General features: G+C 34.1%; 1 protein-coding gene, 1 long non-coding RNA gene and 2 pseudogenes across 2 annotated transcripts in view; 1 reads left to right on the top strand and 3 right to left on the bottom strand.

The window, feature by feature from the left end:
• LOC125854562 (uncharacterized) overlaps positions 1 to 3,077 on the top strand; it is a 74,125-nt gene extending 71,048 nt beyond the window's left edge. Inside the window, exon 2 of the long non-coding RNA XR_007445414.1 lies at positions 2,967 to 3,077. This is a non-coding gene — a long non-coding RNA (uncharacterized LOC125854562). The remainder of the gene's footprint in view (positions 1 to 2,966) is intronic.
• Positions 1 to 4,315, bottom strand: part of LOC125854559 (disease resistance protein RPP13-like) — a 68,592-nt pseudogene extending 64,277 nt beyond the window's left edge.
• Positions 4,316 to 5,746: 1,431 nt separating this feature from the next.
• On the bottom strand, positions 5,747 to 8,494 carry LOC125856180 (acyltransferase Pun1-like). Its single transcript, XM_049535732.1, has 3 exons — positions 8,446 to 8,494; positions 6,193 to 6,422; positions 5,747 to 6,001 (listed from the first exon to the last, which is right to left on the bottom strand). The coding sequence occupies exons 1-3, from the start codon at positions 8,492 to 8,494 to the stop codon at positions 5,747 to 5,749; spliced, it is 534 nt and encodes a 177-aa protein (XP_049391689.1).
• Positions 8,495 to 11,793: 3,299 nt separating this feature from the next.
• LOC125854560 (disease resistance protein RPP13-like) lies at positions 11,794 to 14,453 on the bottom strand (annotated as a pseudogene).

Genomic DNA, 14,453 nt, shown 5'->3' with positions numbered 1-14,453 from the left:
TATGAATCTTGTGGTCTTAAATTAAAGATGTGTGTGGTCCTTTAAATCTTGTGGTTTTAAACTTGCCATGTCAAATGTTGGAATTGAAAAACTTACTATATATAGAAAGAGACACTCTGTTTAGGATAGACCAAAAAGGAATGTAAGACACTTGAATTGGGATGGAGGGAGTAAAAGTTTCAGTTGTTGCTAGCTTTCCTGCCCTTCATTAGTGTGTGATTGTGGTAAAGTGGATTCATTGCTTAAATTGCTTTCTTTGGGTTCATATTTTCGGTTTCACCTATTGTATTTATTACTAAAAATCATAGAACTTCTCAACTAATATTTCATAGGAGAAAGCTAGCAGTCTATATCCATTTACCATAGGGAAAGCATGAGTTGCCTCGGGCCGAATTGACTAATCTATAAGGTGACTTATCCATATATGAGAGCTCCTGGTGTGATTTACGAATGGTAGGCTTGGTTTAGGAATATCCAAAACAAATGTAAAAATCGTCCATTTGTTCTTTTTTTCTTTAAAATATATAAAGGGTCATTCAATTTTTGGTTTAATCAAAAGGTACACTTCTCTAGAGAAGGAGCGAGATATGTTTGTGCTGTAACTACCTTTAGCAGCATAAAAAAATTGATCATCTCGCTGACTTATGAGAGATTTTCTCTTTAATTTTCTCTTTTTTTTCGCTACTTATGAGAGATTTGCTCTCTATTTTCCCCCCAAAAATCGCTCCACAGTCCATACCAAGCGAGTTTGTAAGTTTTTTTTTTGTTATTCTCGCTCCACACTGAGCGAGTTCTCAACTTCTTTTATTATATGTCCTCATAGTAACCCCGTCATTAATTTTCAATTAGATAACGATAAAAAAATTTCTAATAATATAGAAAACATTTTTATTTATTAATATTTTTTATAAATTGAAGTAGGATAAACATTTTCTAATGAAAAAAAATCATTATTTGGAAAAGAACATAAGAGCATTTTTAGATAAAATTATTGAAGACAATGATATTTTTGGGTCAAACTATTAATTGAGGATATTTTTATTCATTTTACATAATTTAAGAATATTTTTAACTTTGTTCCACTAATTAGGTCATCACAAAATCCAAAAAAGAGTTGCATTCCAACACATGTTTCCACACACTAAGAAAAGCCAAAAACAGAAAGAAATTAAACATTGAAAAACCGAAACATAAGAAAAAACAGCCAAGTTGATGAAGGTGAATGTGTAGCTTCTTCTCTGTTGATTTAACGCAAGTATTATTAATTTATATAAAAGAGGAACAAAAAATACTAAATTGTGGACAAGAGAGAGTACCATATACTAGTATTTTTAATTTCATTTTTTTAACATATAAATAAAGCATTGTCTTAAATGTGTATAAGCAAGAGAACATAGAGTAGACCAATTAATTAAAACAATTATGTTCAAACCAATTACACTCACTCAAAAAGCTTAAAACAATAAGAAATGAAACACTAAAAGTCTAAAACCATTCTCATTGACAGCCCTGAAATTAATAACCAATGTGCTTGGCAGAAATTCCCCCATCAATACCTCTTAGATTATGAAGACATGATATATGCTTCACCACATATAATTCCTCTTCAACAGCTCCACGTCTTTCATTCTCTCAGGAAACTCCTTTAAATTTGGACAGTTATGGATACCAAGACCTTTAATCAGAGGCATTGCACTTGTGCCTAAATGCCATCTTTCTAGCTTCTCAAGATCACCAAGAATAAGGAACTCTAGTTGACTGAAGCTGTTATCACTGCACATTATTTCTTTTCCTTCATAAGCTCTAAACAAATCGAGATACCGTAGGTTTGGCAATATTCCCAAAATAGGCATCGGATCTTCTGTCAGTACTGAGAAACTCAGACGCATCATTGTGATGGAATTTGGAAACAGATGAGGCAGTTTCTCTATTCTCCCTTGTAACCCCAATTTCTGGAGCTTTTCACAACAATTAACAAATTCAAGGGATGGGAATGATTCATTACTATCTTGACAAGACACTCTGAGAGTGCTAAGGTTTTTCAAGCTGCTAATGTTGTTTAGGGAGTAAGATTTCTTAATATACTCCATGCTTAATTCTCGAAGATTGACTAAATCAACAGGGTCAACATCTTTCCACTGATCACAACTAACACCTTCAAGAACTTGAAGACTAGTGAGTTTGCTTATATGTACAAGAGGTTCTGTATACCGAGCAACTAAATGTCTTAGATTTATCAGGTCAGCTGTCTCGCGGGGTAGTGTGCAAAAGTGTGTCCCGTCATTGACAACAAGTGTCTGTAGATTCTTGAGGTTGCCAATGGAAGAGGGAACATCAAGGATACCTCTCAATCTTAGCAACTTAAGGGGGTACAAACTTCCAATGGCATCAGGTACGTCTATAAGCACAACACGCATATCCAAGTACAACACATAGAGATGTTGGAACACACTACTGAAGTTCATAAGACTCATCTTACGAAAATCTGGATCAGAGAACATAAGTGACCTCAATTTTAAGTTAGAAAGATCAAGTGAGAGGTACCTTTCTCCTTGACTATGAATCACACGTCTGATACATAAAGAGGATATGGAGTGGCTTCTTGGATCATAAATGTCAAAGAAGTTTACCTCCAATGCCTTTTGTATCGCAAGATCATGGAGTAAATCATGAACCCTACATGCAGCAACTCTTTCCCAAAATGTATAATCCACTTGAACCAAGCTTCGTCTTATCAGCTCATTCAAGAAGCCTTCAGCGACATCCTCCATTCTTTCTTCTCCTCTTGGTATGAAACCCTCGGCCATCCACAACCGTATTATGTTATCAGCCCTGACCTCTCGATCTTCTGGAAAAATACCAAAGTAAAGAAAACACTGCTTTAGCGCAGTTGACAAATCATTGTAGCTTAATGATAGTATGTTAGAGATTTCAATAGATTTATCTTCTTTAATGTTCTTCCAAAGGTGATCTTTCACCTTTTGCCATTCGTTTAGCCCCTTTTTATGCGAAAGTAGTCCGCTCAATACAACAATCGCAAGAGGTAAGCCTCTACACTTTTCCACCATATCCTTAGCTAGACTTTCCATTTCTGGAACCATTGATCGAACATCAAGTAGTTTCCTACGAAAGAGATCCCAACTTTCTTCTTGACTTAGGAAACGAAGTTTATGAACAAAACCTCTGTCGTCTGCTCTTTTAGCGACATCCTCTTTGCGTGTGGTAATAATGACTCTGCTGCCATTCTTGCTATCCGGGAATGCTCTTTTCAAACTCTCCCATGCTTCTCTCTGCCATACATCATCAACCACCACAAGGTATTTGTGCTCTTTCAATAGATCACGAAGATAAATTTAAAGATCTCTTTCTGTCATCCTTTCCAACAAATCTAGAGTTTCCTTAGTGCAACCTTGGATGGATTTTATGATATTCTTAAGAAGATCCATTGTGTTGTACTCTTGAGAGACACATATCCAAGCGCGTGTAGGGAAGGTATTGAGTATATCAGGACTGGTGTAAAGTTTTCTTGCAAGAGTGGTCTTTCCTAAACCCCCCATTCCATAAATGGAGAGGACGGTTCGACGAGGCTCTGCTTTGAGAAGTTGAGCTAGCAATTTTTGTACAACATCCTGAAGTCCAACAAAAATGTAATCCTGGTCATCCACATATGAGGTAGTTCTCCTCAATGTTGTAACCTGATTACTTGGCCCTTCTCCAGCATTACTATTGATATTTGTAATACCATATGCCTCTCGTTTGCGAGAGATATCCATGATTCGTTGCTTGAGTGATTGGATCTCCTCGGCAACATTGTAGAATTTCTTCTCCTTGCTACATATGCAAGCGCAAGCCTTGAGACGACTAGCACCTTTACCAATAGCAACAGCATCATTAGCATTAGAGTTGATCTCAAACACCCATTGTTGAACTCTTTGATCTCCATATTGCTTTTGTTCTGCATCTCTGAGGAAAGACTGTATGAAGAGTAGCTCATTTCTCAGCCACTCAATTTCCTTTCTCAGATTTTTACGCAGGGAAACTTGTTGAATGAGGAAATCACCCAATTTTTGAACTGCAAATGACACAAAGGCATCAGCCATCTTCAGGAGTGTTGATTTTTATCTGGAAAAGAGGAATAACTAGTTTTGATTGAAAAAAAGAGGAGGCTGTATATTGGAATAAGAGATATGCACTCAGAAGCAGTAGAGATAAATAGTGTGTTCAAAGGGTCCACTTGTGTGATTGTTGAAATATGTATTAAAGCTCAACAACCATTACACAACTTGTGGGAAAATATCTACGGAGAAAAGTCTAAAAGTAATAATTATACGTATTGTCAAATATGTCAACAAGAGAAATTAGAGCAATGAAAGTGATATTTGGCCCCTTTGACTGGGCAAGAGAAAATCAAAGCGTTCCCATTTTAAAAAATTAGAGCAATGAAAGTGAAATGTGCACTCCCCTATTTTGTGGTGTGGTCCTTCCCAGAACTAGATCTGTTAATGCTGAATTTTGCGTGTACTCACATTGCTCAACAATGAAAGTGAATATTTTGAGGAATGACTTTCTTTTTACGCAGGGAAACTTGTTGTACGAGGACATCTTGTAAAATTAATTTTTACACCTAACTTTCTATTTACACTGGAAGTGAAATATCTAAGAATAGATATTTCCTCCATTTCATATTAACTGAATTACTCATCTTGTTCTTACTTATATGTTGTCCTTACTAAAAATTGAAAGTCCTTAATACTCCCTCCGTTCAACAATAATTGTCCACTATACTAAAAATAGTTGTTCAATAATACTTGTCCAGTTTAGAAAATCAAGAGATAATTTACATTTTCTATTTATTTTACACTTGATATTAAATATTACTTATCATCTAATACATTTCTCAATGGATTAAATTTAATAAAGTTAAAGGATAAAATAGTAACAATTTATTGTTTCTTAAAGGGTGTGTCAAGTCAATAATTGACAACTATTGTTGGACAGATGGAGAATTTTTGTCATTTCACAAAATCAATGCATAAATGACATTATTCTTCCTATTTTATCCTTGAGAGTTATTAGCATTAAAAACATGGATTTGACCAACATAGAAAAATTAAATGATTAATCCATGTTCATTGGTCAACTAATTTATGTTCAATTATTGAAAAGTTGACTTCAAGAAAATACTAAATAAGGGTACAATGGTAAACTTATATAGTTTCTTAAGGGACGTGAATACTATATTATTATTATTATTATTATTATTATTATTATTATTATTATTATTATTATTATGATACAATGTGGGATTTGAGCTAGTTAGCATGTGGACTTGAGTCTTGAACTGTGACCTTTTTCACTAGCATGGAATGAATGTGACACAACATAAGTAGATGCACCATCTGGTCTGGTTAGCTTTAAGCAGACTCACCCTATATATATCGAACATATTTAGACAGTTATGCTCTTTAGTGGGAATTGTACATGATGTTTCCCAAGCAAAATGACTTTCGTCACATCAAACACACATCATTTTAGTACCGCCCAAATTTAGTTACTTTTAAGGTTAGATCATGTTAGGTGAAAAAGGCATGTAATTAAATTTGACTCAGAAAATTAGACTTCTAATGATTGGATTATTTTGGTATACATTGCTATGTGGTTATGATTCTTTGAGGCCGTTAAAATGATTTTAAAGTTGTTTTTTGGAATTAAAGTGTGATTTAGTATGAATGTCATCCTTTAATATTCAGTGAATACATACACAGGATTCTACAGCAACCAAGGCTTTAAGCGTGTTTATCTTGGATTCGGAGAAAATGAACCTCTGATGAATACATCCTTCCATTTTCGGCTCGAGAACAGGGGAAACCATAGGACCATCCAATGGTGATGGCATTAGTGAATCCTTAGCAAAGTATGGAGGAGATAATGTTGATTTTGGATCTCGAGTTAACCTAGCCCAATCCCTCAAGAAGTAGTAAGCGCTGCACACATCTCCCACCTATTAGAATAGAAATAACAATACATCATGTGAAAAGTAATAATTGTAAATCTTGAAGGACGATAAATCAAAAGCAAAAGTAAAAGCTATACTAAAATAAAAACATAATGTTTAATATGATTTGATCAAATGACCTGTATATTCGAAAACTAATATAAAAAAAATACATGACAAACTCTAACACCATGCACCTTGTGCAACATGCAAAAACTAAGAAGGATTCCACCACACTCGAAATGGCTTAGTTGTGCAAGAGTTAAGGGACCAAATGTTGATGACGACGAATCCCTACATGATAAACCTTGAAGGAATGTCAAATCAAGGTGATGAATAACTTTGTCCATGGAAGAGTTGATTTCGACTTCGAAGAACTCAGCACCATGATCATCACACTCAATAGTAGCATTGTTTTTCAGACTTCCTGCCCATGGATAGTAAAATGTAAGAGTCTTTGACAAAGAATTTGTTAAAAATTTAGATAATTTGTGTTTTGGGATTGTAGCTACTTGATGTTTTGGGTAGAAAAAAACAAAGGGTACATAAATGTTACCGAAAAATTGATCAAGAAGGGAAAGATTGTGCCATCTTTTATTATATGGGGTGGGAGAAAAAGGTTTGATAATCTTCTTTGAAATAGTTTTATCATTTTGATTTTTTTATGGTAAGCCCAATTAACTCTATAGTGTATATATATTGACTAATACATTGATATTAGATGTGCTAGTCAAAGTACAACTACTAGTTGCACATGGGAATTTAAGGCAAATTATAGAAGTCATGTACTACACCTATCTGTTCATCAATGATTCATATAACATTCAATGCGAAGAAACTCTTGTTTAGTCAGGACGTTGTATTCATTTGTTATGATACCTTTTTTAAATTTCTTGTTTTGATTTGATTATAAGTTATATTTGTATATACTATCTAAAATCGCAATATCTTATGAGGGTCAAATACCTCTAATCTCTACTATAAGTGTCAAAGAACAATAAAAAGAATCCTCAGTAAAAGTAAAAAAGAACATCTTGATCAATGATAAACAAAATAAGATCATATCGAGGTTTTAATTGTACAACTTTGATATAATGGCTCAAACTGAGAAGTCTTACACACCCTTGAAATAAGTGTATGTACATCATATCTCCTACGATTGTTGCAAAAATTCCGAGTGAATCTGAAATAATTAAGTAGCCTCATTCTAACCAGGCTCCAAAATCAAATAACGAATTAAATTAGACCGGTCCACCAAACCGAAATTACTACTCCCTCTATTTCATATTAAGAGAATTTTTGGACCTTTTTCATTGTATAAAATGTTGGTGAAATTATATATTACAAATCACAACTGAAAATTGAAAATTAACAGAAACACAAATTGTAATTCGACAAATTCTAGACAAGAATTGAGTAAAATAATATGAGATTGAATGAAGAACTAATGGTCATGGCAACCACGTCCATTGAGCATTGAATACAAATGGAGTAATTAGGGACACATGCCTCCAACGTTTTAATGCAGGAATGCGAAGATGCATATGTTAAATTTATACTAATAAAATGCCACACTAACACAAAATAATATGAATTTCTTTTCATATTTGCGCAAAATAATATGCATATTATTCAAAATTGAAGATAAATGTTCAATTGAGATATTTAATTTAGTGGGGATAAATTTTCCTAATATAAACGCAAAAACATTTAGCGACAATCGACAATTGACAATCGATTTAGTGTCATGACATTCAGATTAATTGCTAAAGTCTTTAGTGGTATTTCTATAAAATGTTAGATTGAAACCCATTGCCTAGCTAAAGTCAAATGTGATGGTCAGCTCAATCAGAGCAAAAAGGGTCAAACACGATTATTGAGAGACAATGTATCTAATAGTCATGTTACTATAATTTTCACTCATAAAAAATCTAGATTGTGTTAAGAAGAAAATTAAAAATAAAATAATCTCTTATGTGTGCGGTAGGTTCAAAGTCCCAACTCTGTTTATTATTGCTGCGGAGGTATTGGCTAGGGGTCTTAACAGGTTGCACATTGATGGAGAGTTTAAAGGGTACGGCATGCCTAAGTGGAGTCCACAAATAAACCATTTATCGTATGCAGACGATACCATATTGTTTTACTCAGGAGAAAAAGCATCGAAAAGAAAATAATGGGGGTGTTGAGAGATTACGAAAAGATCTCTGGACAACTGATAAATCTAAATAAAAGCTTCTTCTATCTTCATGACAACACTCCATTGACTGTTGCTATAAGATTAAGAAAGCTCACTGGAATCAGGCAAGGATCCTTTCCTTTTACATATCTAGGTTGTCCAGTATATTATGGGAGAAAGAAAAGTTCACATTTTGAGGAGTTGGTGAAAAAGATTCAAAGAAGAATTTCAAGCTGGCATAATAAATGGCTATCATATGGAGGAAAGTTGGTACTGATAAAAAGCATTTTACAATCAATGCCTTTGTATTTGTAATCTGCCATGAGCCCACCAAAGAAAGTAGTCGACCAGATACATCAAATGTTTGCTGGTTTTTTCTGGAGCAAGACGGGAGGAGAAAAAGGAAAGCATTGGGTTTCATGGGAGGATATGTGTTATCCTATAGAAGAAGGTGGGATTGGTTTGAGATCATTACATGATATATCAAATGCTTTATATGGGAAATTGTGGTGGAGCTTCAGAACTTCAACCACTTTGTGGAGCACTTTTATGTGGAGTAAATACTGTAAGAAGGTGCATCCAATAATGGCAATGGGAAAAGGGGCTTCCCAGACATGGAAAAAAATGATTGAGATAAGAGAAGAAACAGAACCTAACATTTGGTGGCAAATTAAAAATGGAGAAGCTAGTTTTTGGTTTGATAATTGGACCAAACAAGGGGCTTTGTATCATACGGAAGAGCAAGGGGGTGGAGTGGAAGAAACATANCATGCCTAAGTGGAGTCCACAAGTAAACCATTTATCGTATGCAGACGATACCATTTTGTTTTACTCAGGAGAAAAAGCATCGACCAAGAAAATGATGGGGGTGTTGAGAGATTACGAAAAGATCTTTGAATAAAAGCTTCTTCTATCTTCATGACAACACTCCACTGATTGTTGCTATAAGATTAAGAAAGCTCACTGGAATTAGGCAAGGATCCTTTCCTTTTACATATTTAGGTTGTCCAGTATATTATGGGAGAAAGAAAAGTTCACATTTTGAGGAGTTGGCAAAAAAGATTCAAATGTCTAATTATGTATAACATATCAAATAGAAAAATGTCTTTCTGAAAATATCTTACAAGATCTCTCATAGATCAATTTGGGTTAGATATTAGCCTGAATTTTGAACGGTTGAAATAATATGAGGTAATAAATAAGCGAGTCAATAATCAGTTCAAACCAAAGCGATCGAATTGGGCGGATTATGATTTCATGGACCTATATTAAGAGAGAAAGAGAGAGAGATCTAGTTTTTAAGCTTTTCCAATTTGAACAAATAAATAATTGTTCAACACTACCATAGACATTGAAAATTTGTGGGATTATGTAAGAGGTGTTGAAATTCTACGAGATGTATTTGATTCCATTTAGAATTCTTGGAGGCTACTAACCCTAAACCCTAGCTTATGCCTATATAAAGGGTATTATATTCCTTAAAGAGGCATCTCAAATCTCGAATATTCCACAAATTCATGAAATATTCATAAAGAGATCAAATCCTAGGTCGAGAAATATGCCACTAACGGCAATGTTATGAGAGAAAAATCAAGGGAGGGATAAATGTTATGAGACAAAGAAAAAATCAATTAGGGAGGGATAAATGTTATGAGATAAAAAATCAAGGGGAGGAACAAAATTGTATCTGCACTACTTATCAATAAAATATTCTTGTTTCTTCATATTTTATTTCTAATTACAATTTACTTTTTGTCACATTGAAATTTATCGCAAACAACTAGATATACATACATATTGAAGACATGCATCTGCCGTATAGTTGCATCATCCATGCAGTAGTGTTGTTCTATTTAATTTTGGTAAAATACGTATTCGTATACGGTGTCTACATTGGATTTATTCAACTTATTATGATCAACTAATTTTCAGAAATTTACATGTAGTGGACTTTTGTAAGACTGGTGTTTAATTTTTGACCCCGTTAAAAAATAATATTATGCAAAATGAAAATATATACCTCCATCAATTATTAGGGATTTTTTTTTGACTTAAAAGCTCTTTGTTTGTTTGAATACAATTTTGGTAAACAATAATAGAGCAGAAATAATTACGTCATTAGAAAAAGAAACAGACAGAAAATATCTAAGTCATGCTGACTCTTTCTAAATTGACTTTTAAACTCATATTTTCAATAATTCCAAATTGTTTCTATTTCTGCTGACTCTAAAATTTTTGCAGCTCATTTACGAACAAAATATTTTTTTGTTGAAAAATCTAGATAAATATTGAAAAAATTTCTTCAAAGCTTAATTTAAAAAGTTGATCTACCTTAAACGTGAATCGTTTTGAGTGAAAAATATTTCAAATGACTTAAAACATCGAGAGGAGCTCATATCTAAAATTTTAGGACTATTTAGAGCAGCTTTGAGTTGGTCTAGACAAGAAAAAAAACTATGTATAAATATTGTATTAAACATGATATATATATATATATATATATATATATATATATATATATATCCTGCGTCCGGAGCCCACATTGGAGCTCCGACTAAATTCGGGTCGCGCTCTGCAGGGCCCATTCGAGGGTGGTGCTCCCAAGAGGATTTTTTCCATACCCAGGGCTCGAACCCGAGACCTCTGGTTAAGGGTGAATCACTCCCACCAGTGCACCACAACCCATGTTGGTATATATATATATATCTTTAATACATAGTTATACATTATATGTACAAAATTATATGCTATTATACAATATTGATACATTAAATAACTATTTATAAAATGTCCTTGAATTATGCGAAAATAACAAAAGTACCCTCCATTTGTAGTTTGATCCAAAAATGCCATTGTTGTCAATACTTTGGTCCAAAAATGCTCTTATTGTTATTTAATGGGTCAAAAATGCTCATTTTCCAAATAAATATATTTTTATTTTCTTTTAAACACATTCTTTTTCTAATATTTTTTTTTAAAAAAATTAACAAATGTTTATCTTACTTCAATTAAGAAAAAAATAAAAAATAAAAATATTTCTTATTTTACTATCATTATTTTTTATCGTTATATATATATGACATATATTATATGTCGAAAAGGTACATGAAGTTATTCTATTTTAATTGATAAAATGAGATTAATAAGAAAACAAAATATTTCCTACATTTTTATTTATTAAAGTGATTTTTAGAAGAAAGAAAACAAGAATAGTGTTCTTTAATAATATTTTAATTAGAAAGAAGGCGTGTTTAAAAAGAAAAAATATATATATTTATTCGAAAAAGGGCATTTTGACCCATTTTGTAACTATAGTGGCATTTCTGGACCAAAGTATTGATTGCAAAGACATTTTTGAATCAAAATATTGACAGTAAAGGCATTTTTAAGCCAAACTATAAACGGATGTCATATTTGTTTCTTTCACATAATTTAAGGGTAATTTGGACCTTTTTCCCCGTAAAAGAGGAACAAAAAAATAGTAAATTGTGAACAAGAGAGAGTACCATATAGTAGTATTTTTAATTTCATTTTAACATATAAAGTATTGTCTTAAATGTGGATATAAGCAAGAGAACATAGAGTAGACCAATTAATTAAAACATCACAAAATCATTTTTGCCAAAAACAATTATGTTCAAACCAATTATACTCACTCAAAAAGCTTAAAACAATAAGAAATCAAACACTAAAACCCCACTCATTGACAGCCCTGAAATTAATAGCCAATGTCTTCAAGTGCTTGGCAGAAATGCTTCACTACATATAATTCCTCTTCGACAGCTCCACGTCTTTCATTCACTCAAGAATCTCCTTTAAATTTGGACAGTTATGGATACCAAGACCTTTAATCAGAGGCATGGCACTTGTGCCTTAATGCCATCTTTCTAGCTTTGAAAGATGATAAAGAATAAGGAACTCTAGTTGACTGAAGCTGTTATCACTGCATTTCTTTTCCTTCATAAGCATTAACCAAATCGAGATTCCTTAGGTTTGGCAACATTCCCAAAATAGGCATCGGATCTTCTGGCAGTCTTGAGTAGGTTTGGAAACAGATCAGGCAGTTTCTCAATTTATGAATCTTTTCACAACAATTAACAAATTCAAGGGATGGGAATGTATTATAACCGTCACAAAACAAACTGAGAGTGCTAAGGTTTTTCAAGCTGCTAATGTTGTTTAGGGAGTAAGGTTTGGTAACATTATGCATGCTTAATCCTCGAAGATTGACTAAATCAACAGGGTCAACATCTTTCCATTGATCACAACCAACACCTTCAAGAACTTGAAGACTAGTGAGTTTGCTTATATGTACCAGAGGTTTTGAATAGTACTGAGCAACTAAATGTCTTAAATTTATCAGGTCAGCTGTCTCGCGGGGTAGTTGGCAAGTGAATCCGCCAGCATCGACAACAAGTATCTGTAGATTCTTGAGGTTGCCAATGGAAGAAGGAAGCTCACGGATACCTCTCAATCTTAAGAACTTAAGGTGGTACAAACTTCCTATGGCATCAGGTACTATAGACACATTCCCAACATGCGTATCCAAGTACAACACATATAGATGTTGGAACACACTCCTGAAGTTTAGATGACTCATCTTACGAAAATTTGGATCGAAGAACATAATTGATCTCAACTTTAAGTTAGAAAGATCAAGTGAGAGGTACCTTTTTCCTTGACTATGAATGACATGTTTGATACATAAAGAGGATATGGAGTGGCTTCTTGGATCATAAATGTCAAAGAAGTTTACCTCCAATGCCTTTTGTATCGCAAGATCATGGAGTAAATCATGAACCCTACATTCAGTAACTCTTTCCCAATATGTTTTAGCCACTTGAACCAAGCTTCGTCTTATCAGCTCATTCAAGAAGCCTTCAGCGACATCCTCCATTCTTTCTACTCCTCTGGGTATGAAACCCTCTGCCATCCACAACCATATTATGTTATCAGCCTTGATCACTTGATCTTCTGGAAAAATACCAAAGTAGAGAAAACACTGTTTGAGCGCAGTTGGCAAATCATTGTAGCTTAAGGATAGTATGTTAGAGATTTCAATAGATTTATCTTCTTTAATGTTCTTCCAAAGGTGATCTTTCACCTTTTGCCATTCGTTTAGCCCCTTTTTATGCGAAAGTAGTCTGCTCAATACAACAATTGCAAGAGGTAAGCCTCTACACTTTTCCACCATATCCTTAGCTAAACTTTCCATTTCTGGAACCATTGATCGAACATCAAGTAGTTTCCTACGAAAGAGATCCCAACTTTCTTCTTGACTTAGGAAACGAAGCTTATGAACAAAACCTTTGTCGTCTGCTCTTTCAGCGACATCCTCTTTGCGTGTGGTAATAATGACTCTGCTGCCATTCTTGCCATCCGGGAATGCTCTCTTCAAACTCTCCCATGCTTCTCTCTGCCATACATCATCAACCACCACAAGGAATTTGCGATCTTTCAATAGATCACGAAGGTAAATTTCTAGATCTCTTTCTGTCATCCTTTCCAACAAATCTAGAGTTTCCTTGGTGCAACCTTGGATGGATTTTATGATATTCCTAAAAAGATCCATTGTGTTGTACTCTTGAGAGACACATATCCAAGCACGTGTAGGGAAGCTATGGAGTATGTCAGGACTGTTGTAGAGGTTTCTGGCAAGAGTGGCCTTGCCTAATCCGCCCATCCCATAAATGGAGAGGACACTTCGACGAGGCTCTGCTTTGAGAATTTCAGCTAGCAATGTTTTTACAACATCCTGAAGTCCAACAAAAATGTAATCGTGGTCATCCTTATATGAGGTAGTTCTCCTCATTGTTCTAACCTGATTACTTGGCCCTTCTCCAGCATTAATATTGATATTTGTAATACCATAAGTCTCTCGTTTGCGAGAGATATCTATGATTCGCTGCTTGAGTGATTGGATCTCCTCGGCGACATTGTAGAATTTCTTCTCCTTCCTACATAGGCAAGCACAAGCCTTGAGACGACTAGCACCTTTACCAGCCTCAAAGCTATAAGTCTCGAGTATAGCAACAGCATCATTAGCAATAGAGTTGATCTCAAACACCCATTGTTGAACTCTTTGATCTCTGCATTGCTTTTGTTCTGCATCTCTGAGGAAAGACTGTATGAAGAGTAGCTCATTTCTCAGCCATGTAACTTCATCTCTGAGACTTGTTCTCAGTGAAACTTGTTGTATGAGGAAATCACCCAATTTTCGAACTGCAAATGACACAAAGGTATCAGCCATCTTCAGAAGTGTTGATTTTTTATCTGGAAAAG

The sequence above is a fragment of the Solanum stenotomum genome, chromosome 2, assembly GCF_019186545.1.
Source record: "Solanum stenotomum isolate F172 chromosome 2, ASM1918654v1, whole genome shotgun sequence".
Classification (NCBI taxonomy): domain Eukaryota; kingdom Viridiplantae; phylum Streptophyta; class Magnoliopsida; order Solanales; family Solanaceae; genus Solanum; species Solanum stenotomum.
This window is presented reverse-complemented; position numbering and strand designations above follow the sequence as displayed.